The 21,323-nt window shown below is 44.3% G+C and overlaps 1 protein-coding gene across 1 annotated transcript in view; it reads right to left on the bottom strand.

Moving 5' to 3' along the window:
* Nucleotides 1-21,323, bottom strand: part of LOC142151160 (mucin-3A-like) — a 28,607-nt gene that overhangs the window by 869 nt on the left and 6,415 nt on the right. The window contains exons 3-10 of the mRNA XM_075206519.1: nucleotides 20,012-20,127; nucleotides 19,841-19,899; nucleotides 18,305-18,453; nucleotides 12,552-12,614; nucleotides 7,654-7,716; nucleotides 4,741-4,906; nucleotides 1,657-1,818; nucleotides 1,359-1,465 (exon numbers count right to left, since the gene is read on the bottom strand). Coding sequence (XP_075062620.1) covers nucleotides 1,359-1,465; nucleotides 1,657-1,818; nucleotides 4,741-4,906; nucleotides 7,654-7,716; nucleotides 12,552-12,614; nucleotides 18,305-18,453; nucleotides 19,841-19,899 — 769 coding nt within the window. The 5' untranslated portion in view covers nucleotides 20,012-20,127. The remainder of the gene's footprint in view (nucleotides 1-1,358; nucleotides 1,466-1,656; nucleotides 1,819-4,740; nucleotides 4,907-7,653; nucleotides 7,717-12,551; nucleotides 12,615-18,304; nucleotides 18,454-19,840; nucleotides 19,900-20,011; nucleotides 20,128-21,323) is intronic.

Raw genomic sequence — 21,323 nt, forward strand, 5'->3', positions numbered from 1 at the left:
GGAGCTATGAGTCTGTCCCTCCCCCTGCAGGGTGACACTGACACAGACAGAAGGGAGCTATGAGTCTGTCCCTCCACCTGCAGCGTGACACAGACAGAAGGGAGCTATGAGTCTGTCCCTCCCCCTGCAGGGTGACACTGACACAGACAGAAGGGAGCTATGAGTCTGTCCCTCCCCCTGCAGGGTGACACAGTGACACAGACAGAAGGGAGCTATGAGTCTCTCCCTCTTCCTGCAGGGTGATACAGTGACACAGACAGAAGGGAGCTATGAGTCTCTCCCTCTTCCTGCAGGGTGACACAGTGACACAGACAGAAGGGAGCTATGAGTCTGTCCCTCTTTCTGCAGGGTGACACAGTGACACAGACAGAAGGGAGCTATGAGTCTGTCCCTCTTCCTGCATGGTGACACAGTGACACAGACAGAAGGGAGCTATGAGTCTGTCCCTCTTTCTGCAGGGTGACACAGTGACACAGACAGAAGGGAGCTATGAGTCTCTCCCTCTTCCTGCAGGGTGATACAGTGACACAGACAGAAGGGAGCTATGAGTCTCTCCCTCTTCCTGCAAGGTGACACAGTGACACAGACAGAAGGGAGCTATGAGTCTGTCCCTCTTCCTGCAGGGTGACACAGTGACACAGACAGAAGGGAGCTATGAGTCTGTCCCTCTTCCTGCATGGTGACACAGTGACACAGACAGAAGGGAGCTATGAGTCTGTCCCTCCCCCTGCAGGGTGACACAGTGACACAGACAGAAGGGAGCTATGAGTCTGTCCCTCCCCCTGCAGGGTGACACAGACAGAAGGGAGCTATGAGTCTGTCCCTCCCCCTGCAGGGTGACACAGACAGAAGGGAGCTATGAGTCTGTCCCTCCCCCTGCAGGGTGACACAGTGACAGATGGAATGGAGCAATGAGCCTTTTTCTCCCCCTGCAGGGTGACATACATCATACTTGCCAACTTTGGCAGGTAAGCAACTATCATCATTATCTATTTATTTTTTATAGCGCCACTAATTCCACAGCGCTGTACTCGCTCACATCAGTCCCTGCCCCAATGGAACTTACAGTATAAATTCCCTAACATACACACACACACACACACACACACAGAAAGAGACAGACTAATTCTGATAGCAGCCAGTTAACCTACTAGTATGTTTTTGGAGTGTGGGTGGAGACCGGATATACATTGTAGGAAGCTGCGCATGTATTTCTACTACAGCAGGGTTACATACTATTAAAAAGTCCATTAACACCCTTTTATTCTTCTAGAAATGACAGAGATTAATATATACATATTGCTTCATCCTAAACTTCCATATGTCCTATAATTTACAATATTGTGTAATCCACTTACCACTCTGATATAGAGATTCATTATCCATAAATCTGATTCCACTGGATACACTCCATTTATCTTCATCATCGAACCAGCTGTCAGTTTGATGGTCAGAAAAGAGATCCCTGTGACAGGAAGTAACAGTCAATAACACATTACTACAGAATACTAAACGCAAACACCATATGCTGCAATACAAGCATAGCACCACGATACAGACACGGTAAAAACATCAGTAGCAACAAAACATCTTACTCAGATTCAAAACTCACATAGTTTTTACCTAGTACTATTAATAAGCACAATGGGACCTTACCATGTGTGTAAGTGCTGCTTTCTGTATAATAAATAGGCAACTGTGAGAATGATAATGAACAGCAAAGCAATGGTCGCTCCCACACCGCCATAAACACCGGCCTTTAACACCTTCCCTTGGCATTGCGTTGACATGTACATGTAAATGTTTGTGTCCGGGCATCTGTGGAGTGATGTAGAGTTAACCGAGTTAATACATTGACCATTGATTGGATGTGTACATATGTTCTAAGAACAAATTATTTAAAAATAAGATGGATTTCTAAACTTTTGTCTTATAGAGGTGTGTTTAACCTACAATCTCAGAATCTGTTGGTGGAACACGTCTTCCTCCACTATCTAAGTGTCAGACTGTGACTTCCTGGTTGTCACCATTCCCTACATCATATCATGACGCTGCCCCTGTTACATGCAGCCCTGTCCTCACTAACACGTTACTCACCTCCTGATATACTCAGTGCTGCTGGGTACCCTGCTCCTTTCACTATATAGCTCTCAGTCTGTGACTTCCTGGTCGCCTCCATTCCCTACCTCATGATGCTGTCCCCCATCACATGCTGCCCTCTCCGGACTTACATAATTACATGAGTGGACCTGTCACTGCCTCACACAAGACCATCTCCTGTAGCAGTGACTGTTCTGATGATCTGAGCTAGAATTTATTCTATCTCCGCTACAGATGAGCAAAATATTCACCTGCATTTGACTGCAAAATTTTGCTGGCAGAATTTGACCTTAAGTGTGCCCAGACACCCCACACTGCCAAATTAATTGACTGGCTTTGCCCAAGATCTTATCATGGACTATAAATTTCACGAAATGTAAAGTTACAAGTACAGAGCATATGCCATTCTGCGAAAGTGGGCACACGCATTATGCTCCGAAGGCCGATTCTGCCACTTATGCAAGGTTTGGGGAGGTGGGACGGGGAGGCCAAGTACATTATAGGCATGTTTACACAAATGCAGGCGTGCAAAAACACACATATGCACCTGTATATCTTTTGTACATACTACAGGTAAGGGGCTGAGGATGATGATGACGTGTTGTAAAGCAGGTCCATATACTGCTGATGCCGAGACGGATGCATGGCCAGATATGTCCGACACTACATATGGGCAGAAATACGTTATTTGTATGTGCATTTATGCTAAGAGTAATTTACTCTCATTTTTGCAACCAACTCTGCATCAGTCCCAACGACTGAATACAATAAGGTGCTGAGACCCTAGTTTAATGCTCTTTACATAAATATATCTATACAATTAGAAAACATTAGTGCTAGTGAGATTCCATTATATGAATCTTGTCATATATGGAAAACATTGATTTGCTGCTGGTAGTAAAACGGTTTGTGCTTGTAAGTAATAAAAAAACAGAGGCAGAGTGGTATATAGAGTTATCCAAGCCATTGTGTTTGTCCAATCACCATATTAGTGATGATACACCTACCAGGAAAAATAGGGGCTTAATTAAGAATATGGGGCAAGTATGAAATATGAAGCAAATGACTATGAAAGCAAATTAAAATAAAATAATTGCCTTCCTTCCTACCCTCCATACACTTATCGACACTGCCCTAAATATTTACCTTTTCTTTTACTGTATGATAATTTGCACCTGGTACTGTGGTAGAACATCACCATTAGAGAATATTCTGATTCAGGTAGTTTTAATAAGCAAGTAAATCCATATTTAACATTAATACATTTATACATTTATATATGAAAGGTCCTTTACTACAGAGCTGAATAATATGTATGAAATAACATTTGTACTTTTAGTTAACTAAATATATCCACTAACTATGATCGAGCCTGATCGATATGTTCGAGCTGGTTTACACAACATCAAGCCGGTACACTACCGTGTTTTGAATGGTGAACTTCGAAACATAGTAGTGTTTGAGGTTCAATTAAAAAAAAAAAAAAAGTTTTTTTATTAATTAAAAATATTGTTCAAAAAATATTAATAAATAAATAAATTACATTTTACCGTGAACTATAACCTGTAATTGTAATTCGTGACCCTGAAATGGGATCAGAGAGTGAGAACGACCAATTCAAGCCACAAATTGCAAACCACAACTTAGAATTGTAGTGTATTAACTATTTTATCGCAAACCTGTTTGTGGCCATTGAACCACTGAAATTCAATCGAATTTCAAACTGGTTCAAAACTTTCTAGCATCTCTAACCGCCATGCTCTACTTCATTCCTCTACAGCAGGTTGGTATGTTAGGAATAATATACTTCACTAACTAGGCAGGCAGAGCTTGACTGACAATTTTGTAGACTTGCTCTGCAGAAATGCACTGTGTGGATTGATGGATTCCGGGACAGTAATGTCCCAGTAATTGAGATAACTGCTTTATAACCTGCATTAAATCCCATCAGAACATTGTCCTAAAAATGCAGGCAGAGATTCAGCTGCCTGGAATAGAGTGGGAGTCATTAATTTACACGTCAGCAGAGCTGCAGCAAAATATCAGGATAACAATATAGATGCCTGCACATGTTTGAAAGTGGTTCTCAAAGTGGCTTGTTGAATCAACTTTAAAGTTCAAAAGTTTGCCAACCATCTTCAAATTTTAAATGGATGAAAACACTTGACCTAAATTTCAGCAGGATCAACAGGTTCAACCGTTTACGAGACAGTTTGACCATGTTCGAGCTGGTTTGAACATCTTTGAACTGTTTTGCACATATTAGACTTAATGGTTACATTGTATAGTATTTGTACGTTTCCCAATCCAGCGAACTTCAAACCTTGAACGCAAACTGTGAACCTGGATCTCCGAGCAGAGTAATGTCTGCTATTCAAATTAAAACATGTTAAAAAATAATTTAAAATGTAGCCATATGAGCTCAAACAGACAACATGCCCTTGTTATTTTAACATATATATATATGATCGAATCGGACAATTCAGTCAAATTTTGAATCAGTATGAATTATTTAGCTATATCTAACAATGTATTTTTTCACTAGATGGCCTTATCTGAAAATTTGGATTTTGAGGTTCAGTGGCCCTTTAATAAATAGAGGTGTGACCACGCAGTAAAACAAGATGGCTGCATACTTACAAGCATCGGGGACCAGTCATGTTCAGTATCTGGCAGCTGCCAATGTAGCAGTTCAGATATTTTGGGGATAATTCATTGCAGTGAGAGACACAGGTCAAAACACCGTCTTTCATATAGGGGGTGTAAAAATTCTCATAACCAACTGGAGTATTTGTTATGCAGGTTTCTGAGGGAAAAAGTCAAAATAAAAATGTTAAACAGATTAATAAGGAGACGACTTCCATACTCGTTAAAGGGCAATGCTAACTGTTAAATATTCACAGGAATTTATTACTGGCTTGTATGTGAATAGAATTATTTTATGAAGTTAAAAATAAAATTAAGAAAACTTTAGGCATACCACACATTTAATTTGCCCTTATCGTCTTGTTACAGTAGGTGCGTATTTCAGCTCTGCATGTTTTTACAGACAGGTGAACAGAATAGTGGGGCAAGGTGGTATCACTAGTGAGATGAGCACATTTTTGTTTCTTGTTTTGAAGAAGGTGTCAGAGGTAGAACGCAGAAAATCGGAATGTTCCGTGGACTTGTGTTAGCAGGTGTCCAGAGAACAGTTTTATCCGTACAGAATGGCCAGATTTTTAAAGCAGGTGGGGTAATTGAAAGATCTGTTGGACTTCTTTTGAAACATGTCAGTGGAATAAATTATATCTCTGCATTAATAGGTGCACATAAACCAATCTAAAATGTAATTAATATTTATGGAATGATGTGACACTTGAGATAAACTCTGATGACCACTTACTTCAAACAGCAAACTATTAGGTAAAAAAATAAAGTTACTCCATTAAGGAGGTGATATGACTGTGTTAATATGCAGTACATTGAGGTGAAACCCGCCAAAATGGCTGAACAGACAGACATCACAAAGAAGACAGCCGTATGTGCCCAATGAGGCTCTGACTGTGTCACTGACTATGCCAGTGTGGATTTGCCATATTTAATGTCCTGCTGCTGTTAGCGGGGATCAGACTGGCTCTGATCAGCGCAGAAGGCAGATTAACTTTTCCTTCTTTATGTTTGCATGGCTGCCCTCCTGTTCTTCCCTTTTTCTCTCCTCTGTTCCACTCCTTCTTTTTCCTCCCCTTTCTTTCCCTTATCTTCCTCCCCTTTTCTTCACTTCAGCTCCTTTTACTTCCCTTCCCTCCACATAAGCCATCCCCTCAGACCATTCAGCAGAGGAGTATGACACACACAACATTCAAATTACGAAGTGGGGTATTAATTTCATGTGGGATGGGATATTAATGTAATATAGGGGGAGTATTTATGTTATATAGTAGGTTTATTAATGTAATGTGAATGCTGGTTGGGACTGTTAAAGTAATGTGGGAGCTATTCATTCACTGTGACAGCTGGTGGCTCTGTTAATCTATTGCTAGGGGTTTTAATGTAATTGTGATGAAACGAGGGCTAAATTTTTTCCTAACTTTACTGTGCCTCATTTATCACAAGTCAGAGGTACTTTTTGCTCCTTCGGTTTTCCAGAGCCCAGGTTACAGAAGGCATATTGAAATAAAGGATATTCCCACAGAGGCCAAATCTCCTAGGGATATATCCAAATTCTGTGTTTAAGAGCTGCCTTTTAATATATATAGTGTGTACTATAATTTATGTACAACATGGTTTAACTGTGTCTTTAAAGGACTACTCAGCCAGAGAACAATAATCTAGTTTAGCAATGCAGGGATAACCTGGAACAATGGTCTTGTTAATTACATGTCCAGTTATTAGACTCCTTTATGGACAATGCCTTATTAATGATATCACCATTGATTAGTTTTGATTTAAGTGTTTGCTTTATGTTATTTAAATGTAATATTGTTTAAGAGTGGAAAGGAGGTACTATTTACAGTTGATGCAACTTTTTATTCAATAAAAATCGCCTTGTTGTGGATTGCGTTTCCACGGCCATGATACAGTAAAAGGGCATCGGGCTGATGGTAGTAAGTGTTAAACTAGAGTGGAAAACATTGCTAGTTATCCCAGGCACACACCCCTCTGGTTAGCCAGGGCAAATAGCCTGTGGGTACCCCAGTAATGTGATAGTAATGTTGCATTTCTGCCTCACAACACTGGGGTCATGAGTTCGATTCCCGACCATGATTTATCTGTGAGTTTGTATGTTCTCTCCATGTTTGCATGGGTTTCCTCTGGGTTCTCCAGTATCCTCCCACTCTCCAAAAACATACTAGTAGGTTAATTGGTTTCAGACAAATTGAACCCTAGTCTGTGTGTGTTTGTTAGGAAATTTAGACTGTAACCTCCAATGGGACAGGAACTGATGTGAAGGACAAATATTATCAGTACAGTCCTGCATAATTGGTGGCGCCATATAAATAAATGGTGATGATGATGACTAGTGTAATGTATATACTGTGAGGGCTATTTATTCATTGTGGCAGCAGATTAGGCTATTCATTTAATATAGGGTCTCTTCATTAAAGGTTGGGCTATTAATGTAATGTGCGTTTGATGGGGGACATTTATATATTGCGGAGACTATTAATGCAATATGGGTTCTCCATATCAAATGTAGGGACTATTGATTTTATGACAGAACTAGTTCGGGGGAATTATGCCTATACTACTGGGTACTACAAATTTAATGTCAGTGCTGGTTGGGGGGGGGGGGGGGGAGTTCTAGCTGTGGTGAACTATATTTCCCAGCATGTCATATCAGTAGCTGTGATTGTAAACAAAGTACAGCAATACATGATGATTATCTCATTCAGTTGATTAGATTGTATGTAGTATAAATTGAGAATGATTAATTATAGCTTAAATGTGAGAGAAGTGTAACAATGTGGTATTTGTATTGTGAAGATCTCCAAAATGTAGTGTGACAGCCCTTTAGGACTCCTGTAACAATTTTCACGGAAAAATTAAAAAAAAAGTGTTTTTTTTACTTGCCTTCTTCAGTTGGTAAAGGTTTAGTGTTGACTATAGGGTCTTTAGCTCCATCTACACACAGTCCTGCAAGAATAAAAATCAAGAATTTAAGACAGATAGTCTTTGTGTTACATTCGTTCTTCATTCCAGAGTTAGCAATTCGGCCCTATAGTTGCTATAGGGCTGAATTTTCTTTGGAATAGAGTTAAGTCAAGGATTATTAAATAATTCTACTCTGTGATGTGGTTGGGGTAGAAGTAAGCGTTACAAGAGTTATAACTGCAGCAGCTAAAATTCATCAATTGCTCTTAATTTATTGTACCATGATTAATACTACCAGCACATTTTATCATTTTGTATCCCAGAAAAATGACTACACTGGTTATCATTTTTGCCTCCTGGCTAGAGACTAACGCATACCTGCCTACTCTCCCGGAATTCTCGGGAGGCTCCCGAATTTCAGGGAGTCCTTACAGACTCCCGGAAGAATAGTCAAAACTCCCAGAATTTGTCGAAATTCACAGCAGTGAATGGAGGGGTTGGGGCTTAATCATGTCATTGAGCTCTGCCCCCTCCATTCAATGCCATGAATTTCGGCTTTTTTATAGTGGGGGCGGGGCTATGGTGACAGGAAATGTCACCACGCCCTCCTCCTACCCCATGTCACATGGAATAACGCACCCATTGATCACTGTGAGAATTGCTCTTTTCTTGATCTGGGACATTTCATACTTATCGCTTTTGTGTAATTATTAATAATACAATAGTGGACAGTCAATGTTCACTCTTTCAGAATCCTATTCTGAGGCTGATGATTATGTTCCTGCATGCTTATTTAAGATTAACAGGACTGTTAAGAGAAATAAGAGGAATCATTGACTGAAATTTAAATACAGTAATCACTCAATAGGATACAGCAGTTGTACTGGTAATTTGAGCAGTCTTAACAGATAAATGATGAGGAAAATAGTCCTGCGGAAATGAGCCTCACAAATTTTATGGAAAAAAAAAGAATGACGAGCAGTGGCGACTACTCATGAAAGTAAGAAGCATTTAATGTCCCTATGTAGCGTCTCTGTTGATCTTGACATAAACTCTGAATGTCCAAAAACATCAGCTTTTGGCCAAAAAGCAAGACTTTTACTAGTGTCAAGCCTAAACAAGCTGTACATTTCATTGATACAAAGAGAAAGTTAACAGCATTAGCATCTGAAAGTGTACAAATCCTAATTTCATTATAGGTTTTATATATATATATATATATATATATATATATATATATATATATATATATATATACAAGTTAACCCGTGCATGATACTCATGCATTCTAGTCAAATCAAGCTACTTAATGTGTCAAAAAGGTTCTTGTCATGTATTTGGGCCTAGCCCAGGCCTCCTCAGGGGAAGAGCGTTACTTCCCGACGCAAGCGCCCTTTTTTAACGTGGTTTTGTCCACATGTCACCACCTCATCATTTTTCATCATCACCTCATCCTTCATCTTCATCGTCACATCCTTCATCAAGCTACTTGAGGTGTTAAAAACTCCCCACTGTCACCCCTGGCAACCACCAACCACTCCCAACTGTCACTTCTCCTTCAAGAAATATATAGGTCAGTGTACAACTCTGCCCAGCAGGTGGCGCTGCAGCTTGTTTTTTTCACACACGCCACTAGGCATTTATATAGTATATATATATATATATATATATATATATATATATATATATGTATATTTGCATTTAAATACATATCTATAATATAAAAGCCTAGTGGCGTGTGTCTGTGTGTAAAAAAAAAAAACCAAGCTGCAGCGCCACCTGCTGGGCGGAGTTATACACTGACCTACTAAATTCTTAGTGTGTGTGGAAAAAAAAACTCAGAATCGGCTAAAATTTGGTATACTAAAATGTTTTTAATTTGTTCATTTAATTTGTTAATTGTTAAAAGTGTTTATAAAGATTTTACAAATATATATATATATTTCTTGAAGGAGAAGTGACAGTTGGGAGTGGTTGGTGGTTGCCGGGGGTGACAGTGGGGAGTGGTTGGTGGTTGCCAGCGGTGACAGTTGGGAGTGGTTGCCGGGGATGACAGTGGGGAGTGGTTGGTGGTTGCCGGGGGTTACAGAGCGAGAGGAGTGTGATACTCAGGACCGCTGAGAGAGATCCCTGTGTCTGGATAGACATCTGGATAGATGTGGCGATAAAGATGAAGGATGAGGTGATGGAGAAAAATGATGAGGTGGTGACATGTGGACAAAACCACGTTAAAAAAGGGCGCTTGCGTCGGGAAGTAACGCTCTTCCCCTGAGGAGGCCTGGGCTAGGATCTGATTTAAAAGATTATAGGGCAAATAAAATATTTTGTTGAGGGGGAGAATATATCACTTACATTTGACAATGAGGCATTTCAGGAGAGGCAAGTGACAACCTTAGAATAACTATGCACGCTTCCCTAATAGGGACAAGCAGTTATCCTTCTTGAGGTACACTTTAGTTCAATACGGATAACACTCATTTTTAATGGTATACCTTAGAACGTTTTATTCATTATATGTGAGGGTTAATTAATATGTCTAAATTCTACTACTTATGATTTTTTCTTTATTATTTCATACTAGCTAAAGTACCCGGCATTGCCCGGGTTTAAATCTTCAAGTTATTAAGTTAACAATGAGTAGGATGTAACTATCAACATTTTAAAAATAATTAGCAGCTTAGCAGCTCTTCCAACACACCCATGAGGTGGCTGATCAGTGTAATTTTTGTTTTTAGATTGAATATCATCCAAATCCATCCAGTGGAAAGCCCAGAACAGGTTTCCTGTGGCAAAGTTCTGGCTAGTGTACACCAACGGGAGCACTGACCGGAACATCAACCCCCTGCTATGTCTTCTGGGATGCAAGGTTACCAGTCTGTGAAACTTTTGTCCAAATCCATCAAGTGGAAGGCTCAAACAGGCTTCCTGGGTCAAAGTTCTGCCCAGTGCACACCAACGGGAGGTCCGACCGGGACCCTAACCTCCCCCTAAAGCCTGGCCTGGATCTAAGTGGACCATCTCGTGTTGGCTTCATCCCAATCGGTGCAGGGGGGTCGAAGATATTCGCCAAACACAAACAAACTTCTTTATATATATATATATATATATATATATATATATATATATATATATACGATTAACCACTTATCATTGCTAACCATAGTCTCATAAAATTTTACCCATAATTAATTAAATATGAAGGAGAAGATTCCTGGGTATTGCCAACTACTCCATGTTGCATGCTCAGACTCAGTGACAGGATTAGCAAGGGCAGCCTTTAAACTACATGGTGAGGAAGGAGTGACAGGGGTAACTCTCAATTCATTCACTTCTACAGCACCAGAGGCAATGTAGGGTCAAGTAATTAAAAAATTAGCATCACTAATACCTATGGTTACTTCACCACAAACATGTTAATAGCCATTGAAGTGAAACTCACACACCTGGGATCCAAAGCCCGGGAGACAGTAGAATAGACCCTGACCATACTACAAATTTACACACACACCCACTCTCCACAGCCATGCCCTCCCGCTGGTATTAAAAAAAAGTGGTGGTTCAGTTACTTCATGACCCCCAGAGGATCAGTCCTCCAGCTGGCAAGGTCTGAATGATGGTGTTGGATATGGTGTCAAATAGTCACTATCTGCACTCAGCATATATCTGCTCTATTCTTAGAGCCATAGAGAGGACTATTCAAACTTTGTCAAAGGAATAATTAAGACAATCTTTTTTTTGTTGACATAGTTTATACTTGTGTTTCTTGGTATTAGTTGATTTGTGTTATGCTTTTTAGATGCGAAGGTATGTACTAAGTAATGTTAAATAATATGTTGTATTTTTAACCTGGTGACTAGAAGTAATATCATTTTTACAAAATACAAAATACAACATCCAAGTTCTAGTAACAATAACAAATATTGTCTATTGTCTAGGCTTAGGGTATTTCACACTAGAAAGGCTTCTATGTGTTTTCGGGAGGCAGTAGCTCTTCAGAAGAACACCTTGTAAACGTGGAAACATCCATTCTCCTATGATTTTAGTCCGGCCCTTTCATTAAATGATACTTTTCAGTTTTTCTCCTAAATACTACTATGTTTATTGTGATTTATGGCTTGAATTAATCTTGAGGTTGAGGAGACCTTGGAACTGTTTTTATTATTTGTGTCAGCTTTGTGTGCTCGAATATTTGTTTTATATGGAAGTGCACCTGCAAATATTTTTCTCCACCATTTGAAATGCAAAATGATTGTAAAAGATGAGACCGGATCACAAGAAGTGGAAACTTCCCTCAAAAATTCCCTCTTCCCACCCCTTAATCTCAGTTCAGTAATCTAGCTCCACAAAATCAAATCTTGTTTTTACACTGCTCTGTAAATCTAGGAGCACCATTGCGTCTACTCCGTACTTTGCAAAGAAAGCTGTCACTCAAATACAATGAAATAATTTTCCAAACCCAAGCACTTTGTCAGACATCTAGGTCTACTTGTGCAAATAGAGTGCATGGCACCACCAAAGAGGTTTTTGCTCCACACCTCAGTTGTTTTATACTTTGGGATTGAGCTCAGTGTATGCAGACTTTTTTTCCAACACCACCTACCAATTCACTAGGAGCCAGTGACATCATAGAGGCAGTTTGTGAGGTCACTGGTATTTAGTGAATTGATTGGTCTCATGGCAGTTGAGTTAGCTCAGAGAATGGCGGCGCCGTTCTTTAACATTTGGGACAGAGAAAGACATCATTATGATAAGGAATTACCACTGTTCTTATATTTTACTCCCTAATGTTGTGGTCATAGCAGGAGTGGATCTGTAATAGATAATTGGATGTACAGTACTGATGTAAGAAATAATGAATCTGAGAAGAGAGGACTTACCTGCATTGCTAGTATTTAATAGACTGCCTCTGGTTACTGATTTGAACTTTGCATTTTCAGCTGCTGCAAGAATAAAACAGGATTATGTCTCGGCAAATAAGCTCTTATAGTCAGTGCAAGAAAAAAAATAAAGCATTAAAATGTAGCGAGGAGAGATGTGGTTTTATATAATCATAGTATTCGTCTAAGTTTTGTTTCTTCCTTTCCATGTTCCATTATTCATTCATTATTTCATTCTAAGTGCCTGAGTCATTAAGGAGAACAAAGCAGAAAAAGGAGTAAATTTGCTCTGGACAAAACATGTTACAATACAAGGGGAGCAAATTAGTTTATTATTTTTCACGTAATGAAAATACTGGCTGCTTTTCTATGTAGCACACACATACTTGATAGCTTTATTTTTACACTGACATTAAAAGATGATCTAGGACATGCCCTACCCCAACTATAAATCTGTCCCCACATTATAATATTTACCTCCCCCTTCAATGCAACATGGTTTTGTGCAAAGTTACTCCTTTTTATGCATTGCTTTCCTTAACTTGACTCAGGCCCTTAGTCTCTAGTCCAGTGGTTCCCAAACTCTTGCAGTTCGCGGCACCCTTAGAGTCTCCATAATTTTTTTAAGGCACCCCTCCAAAATAATTACCGAGCAGTCCTGTTTTAGAAGTAGTTGGGTCAAAAAATTGTAATAAGTATTTAGGTCAGTACAGAAATGCTTATTTAGTTGTATGCAAAAATGCCCCCTTTGCATCCAGATACTCTGCCCTCTCTCACGCTGCCCCCTCTGCCCTCTCTCATGCTGTCCCCCCTCCTCTGCCCTCTGTCACGCTGTCCTCTCTCCTCTGCCCTCTGTCACGCTGTCTCCCTCCTGTCGCGCTGTCCCCCTCCACTGCCCTCTCTCACGCTGCCCTCTGTCACGCTGTCCCCCCTCCTCTGCCCTCTGTCACGCTGTCCCCCCTCCTCTGCCCTCGTTCACGCTGTCCCCCCTCCTCTGCCCTCGTTCACGCTGTCCCCCTCCTCTGCCCTTTGTCACGCTGTCCCCCCTCCTCTGCCCCTCTCACGCTGTCCAGCTCCTCTGCCCTCTGTCACGCTGTCTCCCTCCTGTCACGATGTCCCCCTCCACTGCCCCTCTCACGCTGTCCTCCTCCTCTGCCCACTGTCCTCCTCCTCTACCCTCTGTCACGCTGTCTCCCTCCTGTCATCCTGTCCCCCTCCACTGCCCCTCTCACGCTGTCCCAGCTCCTCTGCCCTCTGTCCCAGCTCCTCTGCCACGCTGTCCCCCTCCTGTCACGCTGTCACTCTCCTCTGTCCCCCTCCTGTCACGCTGTCCCCCTCCTGTGCCCTCTGTCACGCTGTCCCAGCTCCTCTGCCCTCTGTCCCAGCTCCTCTGCCCTCTGTCACAGCTCCTCTGCCACGCAGTCCCTCTCCTCTGTCCCCCTCCTGTCACGCTGTCCCGCTCCTCTGTCCCCCTGCTGTCAAGCTGTCACTCTCCTCTGTCCCCCTCCTGTCACTCTGTCACTCTCCTCTGTCCCCTCCTGTCACGCTGTCACTCTTCTCTGTCCCCTCCTGTCACGCTCCTCTGTCCCCTCCTGTCACGCTGTCACTCTGCTCTGTCCCCTCCTGTCACTCTGCTCTGCCCCCTCCTGTCACTCTGCTCTGTCCCCTCCTGTCACGCTGCTCTGTCCCCTCCTGTCACTCTGCACTGTCCCCTCCTGTCATGCTGTAACTCTGCTGTGTCCCCTCCTGTCACACTGTCACTCTCCTCTGTCCCCTCCTGTCACGCTGCTCTGTCCCCTCCTGTCACGCTGTCACTCTTCTCTGTCCCCTCCTGTCACGCTCCTCTGTCCCCTCCTGTCACGCTGTAACTCTGCTCTGTCCCCTCCTGTCACTCTGCTCTGTCCCCTCCTGTCACGCTGCTCTGTCCCCTCCTGTCACTCTGCACTGTCCCCTCCTGTCATGCTGTAACTCTGCTGTGTCCCCTCCTGTCACACTGTCACTCTCCTCTGTCCCCTCCTGTCACGCTGCTCTGTCCCCTCCTGTCACGCTGTCACTCTCCTCTGTCCCCTCCTGTCACGCTGCTCTGTCCCCTCCTGTCACTCTGCTCTGTCCCCTCCTGTCACGCTGTCACTCTGCTCTGTCCCCTCCTGACACGCTGTCACTCTGCTCTGTCCCCTCCTGTCACGCTGCTCTGTCCCCTCCTGTCACTCTGCTCTGTCCCCTCCGGTCACGCTGTCACTCTGCTCTGTCCCCTCCTGTCACGCTGCTCTATCCCCTCCTGTCATGCTGTCACTCTGCTCTGTCCCCCTCCTGTCACGCTGTCACTCTGCTCTGTCCCCCTCCTGTCACGCTGTCCCTCTCCTCTGTCCCCTTCATGTCACGCTGTCACTCTCCTCTGTCCCCTTCGCGTCACGCTGTCACTCTCCTCTGCCCCCCTCCTGTCACGCTGTCCCTCTCCTCTGTCCCCTCCTGTCACTCTGCTCTGTCCCCCTCCTGTCACGTTGTCACTCTGCTCTGTCCCCTCCTGTCATGCTATCACTCTCCTCTGTCCCCTCCTGTCACGCTGCTCTGTCCCCTCCTGTCACTCTGCTCTGTCCCCTCCGGTCACGCTGTCACTCTGCTCTGTCCCCTCCTGTCACGCTGCTCTATCCCCTCCTGTCACGCTGTCACTCTGCTCTGTCCCCCTCCTGTCACGCTGTCACTCTGCTCTGTCCCCCTCCTGTCACGCTGTCACTCTGCTCTGTCCCCCTCCTGACATGCTGTCACTCTCCTCTGTCCCCCTCCTGTCATGCTGTCCCTCTCCTCTGTCCCCTTCCTGTCACGCTGTCACTCTCCTCTGTCCCCCTCCTGTCACGCTGTCCCTCTCCTCTGTCCCCTTCATGTCACGCTGTCACTCTCCTCTGTCCCCTTCGCATCACGCTGTCACTCTCCTCTGCCCCCCTCCTGTCACGCTGTCCCTCTCCTCTGTCCCCTCCTGTCACTCTGCTCTGTCCCCCTCCTGTCACGTTGTCACTCTGCTCTGTCCCCTCCTGTCATGCTATCACTCTTCTCTGTCCCCTCTTGTTACGCTGTCACTCTGCTCTGTCCCCCTCCTGACATGCTGTCACTCTCCTCTGTCCCCTCCTGTCACGCTGTCCCTCTCCTCTGTCCCCTTCCTGTCACGCTGTCACTCTCCTCTATCCTCCTCCTGTCACGCTGTCACTCTCCTCTGCCCCCCTCCTGTCACGCTGTCACTCTCCTCTGTCCCCTCCTGTCACGCTGTCCCTCTCCTCTGTCCCCTCTTGTTACGCTGTCACTCTGCTCTGTCCCCCTCCTGACATGCTGTCACTCTCCTCTGTCCCCTCCTGTCACGCTGTCCCTCTCCTCTGTCCCCTTCCTGTCACGCTGTCACTCTCCTCTATCCTCCTCCTGTCACGCTGTCACTCTCCTCTGCCCCCCTCCTGTCACGCTGTCACTCTCCTCTGTCCCCTCCTGTCACGCTGTCCCTCTCCTCTGTCCCCTTCCTGTCACTCTCCTATGTCCCCTCCTGTCACGCTATCACTCTCCTCTGTCCCCTCTTGTCACGCTGTCACTCTGCTCTGTCCCACTCCTGACATGCTGTCACTCTCCTCTGTCCCCTCCTGTCACGCTGTCCCTCTCTTCTGTCCCCTTCCTGTCACGCTGTCACTCTCCTCTGTCCTCCTCCTGTCACGCTGTCACTCTCCTCTGTCCCCCTCCTGTCACGCTGTCACTCTCCTCTGTCCCCTCCTGTCACGCTGTCACTCTCCTCTGTCCCCCTCCTGTCACGCTGTCACTCTGCTCTGTCCCCTCCTGTCACGCTGTCACTCTCCTCTGTCCCCCTCCTGTCACACTGTCACTCTCCTCTGTCCCCTCCTGTCACGCTGTCACTCTCCTCTGTCCCCCTCCTGTCACGCTGTCACTCTGCTCTGTCCCCCTCCTGTCACGCTGTCACTCTCCTCTGTCCCCTTCCTGTCACGCTGTCACTCTCCTCTGTCCTCCTCCTGTCACACTGTCACTCTCTTCTGTCCCCCTCCTGTCACGCTGTCACTCTCCTCTGTCCCCTCCTGTCACGCTGTCACTCTCCTCTGTCCCCTCCTGTCACGCTGTCACTCTCCTCTGTCCCCCTCCTGTCACGCTGTCACTCTCCTCTGTCCCCTTCTGTCACGCTGTCCCTCTCCTCTGTCCCCTTCCTGTCACTCTCCTCTGTCCCCCTCCTGTCACGCTGTCACTCTCCTCTGTCCCCTCCTGTCACGCTGTCACTCTCCTCTGTCCCCCTCCTGTCACGCTGTCACTCTGCTCTGTCCCCTCCTGTCACGCTGTCACTCTCCTCTGTCCCCCTCCTGTCACGCTGTCACTCTCCTCTGTCCCCTCCTGTCACGCTGTCACTCTCCTCTGTCCCCCTCCTGTCACGCTGTCACTCTGCTCTGTCCCCCTCCTGTCACGCTGTCACTCTCCTCTGTCCCCTTCCTGTCACGCTGTCACTCTCCTCTGTCCTCCTCCTGTCACACTGTCACTCTCTTCTGTCCCCCTCCTGTCACGCTGTCACTCTCCTCTGTCCCCTCCTGTCACGCTGTCACTCTCCTCTGTCCCCCTCCTGTCACGCTGTCACTCTCCTCTGTCCCCTTCTGTCACGCTGTCCCTCTCCTCTGTCCCCTTCCTGTCACTCTCCTCTGTCCCCCTCCTGTCACGCTGTCACTCTCCTCTGTCCCCTCCTGTCACGCTGTCACTCTCCTCTGTCCCCCTCCTGTCACGCTGTCACTCTCCTCTGTCCCCTCCTGTCACGCTGTCACTCTCCTCTGTCCCCCTCCTGTCACGCTGTCACTCTCCTCTGTCCCCTCCTGTCACGCTGTCACTCTCCTCTGTCCCCCTCCTGTCACGCTGTCACTCTCCTCTGCACTCTCTCACTTTGTCCCCTCTGCCGTGCGCCAGCTATAAAACAATCAAACAGAAACACTTACCAATCCGCGCGGCGCCGGGACCCAGCATCCTCCTCTCTCACGCAGCAGCTGTCACTGTCACTGATATGACAGCTGCATTAGAGAGGATGCTGGGTCCCGGCGCCGCGCGGATTGGTAAGTGTTTCTGTTTGATTTTCTTATGGCTGGCCCGCGGCACCCCTGAGACACAGTTTGGGAACCGCTCTAGTCCCTTACATAATATGATAACTAGTTTTGGGTTCACTGTACACAGCTGATTTCCCAGGACTCTTACTCTTTACACTAGTACGCTTTCTCTATCACTCCTATGATTTGTTCAAAGACAACATGAGAGTAAATGAGCATTTAGAAATATTTAAAAAGTAGTAATAAAGAAAAGGCATATTATAAAGGGGGCTGTCAGCATGGACACAGGCAGTTGTTTGCATATAGCTAGCTACACATAGACAATCCCATTTTATCTCTGCAAATGGGGTGTTTCTTCACAATCTGAGGAGTGATCTGGGCATTATTTGGTTGGATTTGAACAGGGTTTGATTGGATCTAGGCAAGATTTGGATGGATCAGGGTATGATTTGGGTGGATCCATGCATGGTTTGTTTGGATCTGGGTGCGTTGTGGTTGGGTTGGGGGATGATTTGATTGCATGTGGGCTTGATTTGGGTATAACTGGGTGTGATTTGGTTGGGTATTGGCATGTTTTAGTTAGAAATGGTTGTGGTTTGGGTAACTCTGGGTATGATTTGGTTAGATCTTGTCCCAAATTTCAAATTGTGAATCTTGGCAGGTATGCAGTTATTGCTGGCATGTACTTACTATATAGTTTTGTGCAATTCTGTGCTTTGAGCTCATTCAGATATGTCTTCAAATCCTGGACTATCTTCTCGTAATTCTGTGCAACATTTACTTCTTCCTTGTATTCTATCTCCACAATCACTTCATGATCCACAACGACGCTGCCCTTACTGCCAGAAACAAACTTGAATTAGGTAGTGCCCTGCAAATATGCTAAGAGCAAACAGATGTAAAGTAATACTTCCACTCTGGCTGGCACACAGAAGGGGATTTAAAGACTTTATTTGATAGCTCAAAATAGAGTACTTCTAAAAGGAAACCCGCCTGCGTTTGTGCACATTATTCGTAAACATTTGTGGAACAAGCTGAATATAAATTCATAATGCTGCACATTTGGTCTGATCTCATCAGAAGCTGCCTCTGAAGAGTACAAAATGGAGCAACGAACCAGCTTGACAGTTCTATAACACATGGTAACATAAATAGAGTGAGCACCAGCAACACCTCTTCTCTACTGGCCAATCAGACACAGAGGTGCGCTCAGATCCCCCTCACTCTGGGCTCGAGGGAGAGATTGGAGAGAGTTGGAAGGTGTGAAGGGTAATGAAAGAGGTTACAATGGAAAGAGAAAAAAAACGATGTGGAAAGAATCAGTTACAGAGAAGTGACAGACAGTGCTCCTATAATTTCAAAAGAATGTAAATACACTCAAGATATAGATCTTAAAAAATAGCAGAAAGTAATGTACCAAAATTGCTCCTCATTTATACTCATAATCAATAATTCATGATCACTGTAGGCAGGTGAACAGAGAGTGCCATTTAAAGCTACTCCCTTAAACCCAGCCACATGATATCTAAACTCAGGCTGTTGTAGTAGGATTTTAAGGCCGTAACTTTATTATTGTCACCATTGGACTTGATTCTTATATGCTGCCATTGTAAATAATAGTAATTCTATGCTCTTTAAACAATATCAAAGTGGCGATTGTTTCTGACATTGATGGCGCTGATATGTGTGTTTAATAAGCCAGTCCAGTTAAACAATCAACTTTAGTGGAGTCAGCAGCGTGCGCGGCTTAATAAAAATACAGCTCCCATTTGAGCAAATTATTTGTTGTTTGTTTTTTGCAGGGTTGTTCTGTGTGTGTTTTTTGTGTTTGTATATAATACTTTCCTACTCTCCAAGAATGTCCGTGAGACTCCCGGAATCCCGGGAGAGTAGGGCATTCTCCCACATCTGCCCACTTACTAGTGAAGGGGGCAGGATTTGAAGCCTCCATAACACGATTCTTGGGGCCAAATTATGCCATTTGCCACACCCCATCCCCACACGCCCCCCTCCCTTTTGGGATCTTCCGGAGGCCAACGTTGAAAAGTTGGGAAGTGTGGCGTATATTTTGTGCGCACTACATGAATGGTTGCATCCTGGATGGAAGGGTTCCACCATATAGGTTGAAAAATACACTCCTTCTCCACCATATATAAGATTTTGGCCAGCCCTCCTACAGAGTAATAATAAACAAATGATCACAATGTACAAAGCAGAAACACTTACCTTAGAGAAAGGATTATCACATCCTTGTAACCTGGGATGGCAGAATAGATTGTTCCCATCTGTGCAAAGATATAGAATTGACAGCCGTGTATGACCTCATGCAAGATCTGATATAGTAAATGATGTTTAATAAAGTAATACTGAGATATAATTATGTGTTCATGTTCTCACCTCTTGTTTGAACTCTGCCTCAAACTCTTTATACTCCTCAGTTGTGTCATCAGTCAGAGCCTCGGTAAACTCTCTGTTAGTGATTACCAGTATCACATCCACTTTGGTCTCTACAGCTTTTGGGGAAACAAATATATATTACATTCATTGTGCATAATGTGGTATTTATGAGCAGTTAAAGCTGCTAGTCTGACAACAGACATGTTGAATGGAAGTATCTGTCACAAGGCAGCGGCAGTATGTGCACAAGAAGGGGCACTGGACCTCACCCCCTTCCACCCAGGTAAAAACACAATTAGGGGGGGGCCTACCTTCTAACTGATGTGGAATCGGGGGAAAAATCCTGATCTGCTGGGAAGTGGACAGTTCCCTCAAATCGGGACTGTCCCAATTAAAGCTATGTATTCAGATGTGTTTCAAATAATTTCCAGGGACAGTCCCAGGTATCAAAGGTTTGTACATGGGAATATTGTCCGTAAAAAATATCACTATTTTTCAATATTGACCAACTCTCTAGGATAATGTCTCTACCCTGTCTCTACCCCGCTGGGGGCTCTCACCTCTAATCTAGCTGTTCATTGAGCTTCTGAGTTACTGTGATTTCTGTTAACTGTACTGTGCTGTCTCACCCTGTATCGTGTTTCTGTCTGTCCCTGTACGGCGCTACGGATACCTAGTGGCGCCCTATAAATAAAAATTAATAATAATAATAATAATAATAATAATGTAACTTATTTTGCATATTAGATGCATTTGTCACCATCAAATTTTAATTCCCTAGACTTTATAAATACAGGCTGCACTTACAACCTAATGAAGAGTTACTAACATGACCCTCGCCCTAGCCGTAGCTCTGGGAGCTGAGACATGGGGCGTTTTGTCCCAGATTCTCAGGTTCATGGAGAGGCGGATTCTTGTCATGTTAAGCCTGCCAGAACCCACTCTCCTTCAGATCAGTCACTCACGTATTCCACGTAAGAATATGTTAAATATAATGGAGCTGTTGAGAGTTGGGCGTAACAATGGGAGTAAATTACTCTTAAAAAAAATAGCACAGAAAAAATAATGTATTTCCACCCACATCTTGAGCTGTGTCCTCCTCCACATTGGCGGCATATGCATCCAGTTTCCGATAAGTCATCATCACAAGCGAGTATTTGCGCAGGTGTCAAAGAATGTGCCTTCTAAAATGTATATATGCATGTTTCTGCAGATCTGCATTGGCCCCATTTGCATGAATATGCCTTTACTGTACTTGGAGTAGAAGTTCCCTTCTTTCCCCTGACCCACTTATCCAGGTGCAGCAGGGAGA

This window comes from Mixophyes fleayi, chromosome 4 (genome assembly GCF_038048845.1).
Source record: "Mixophyes fleayi isolate aMixFle1 chromosome 4, aMixFle1.hap1, whole genome shotgun sequence".
NCBI classification, from domain to species: domain Eukaryota; kingdom Metazoa; phylum Chordata; class Amphibia; order Anura; family Limnodynastidae; genus Mixophyes; species Mixophyes fleayi.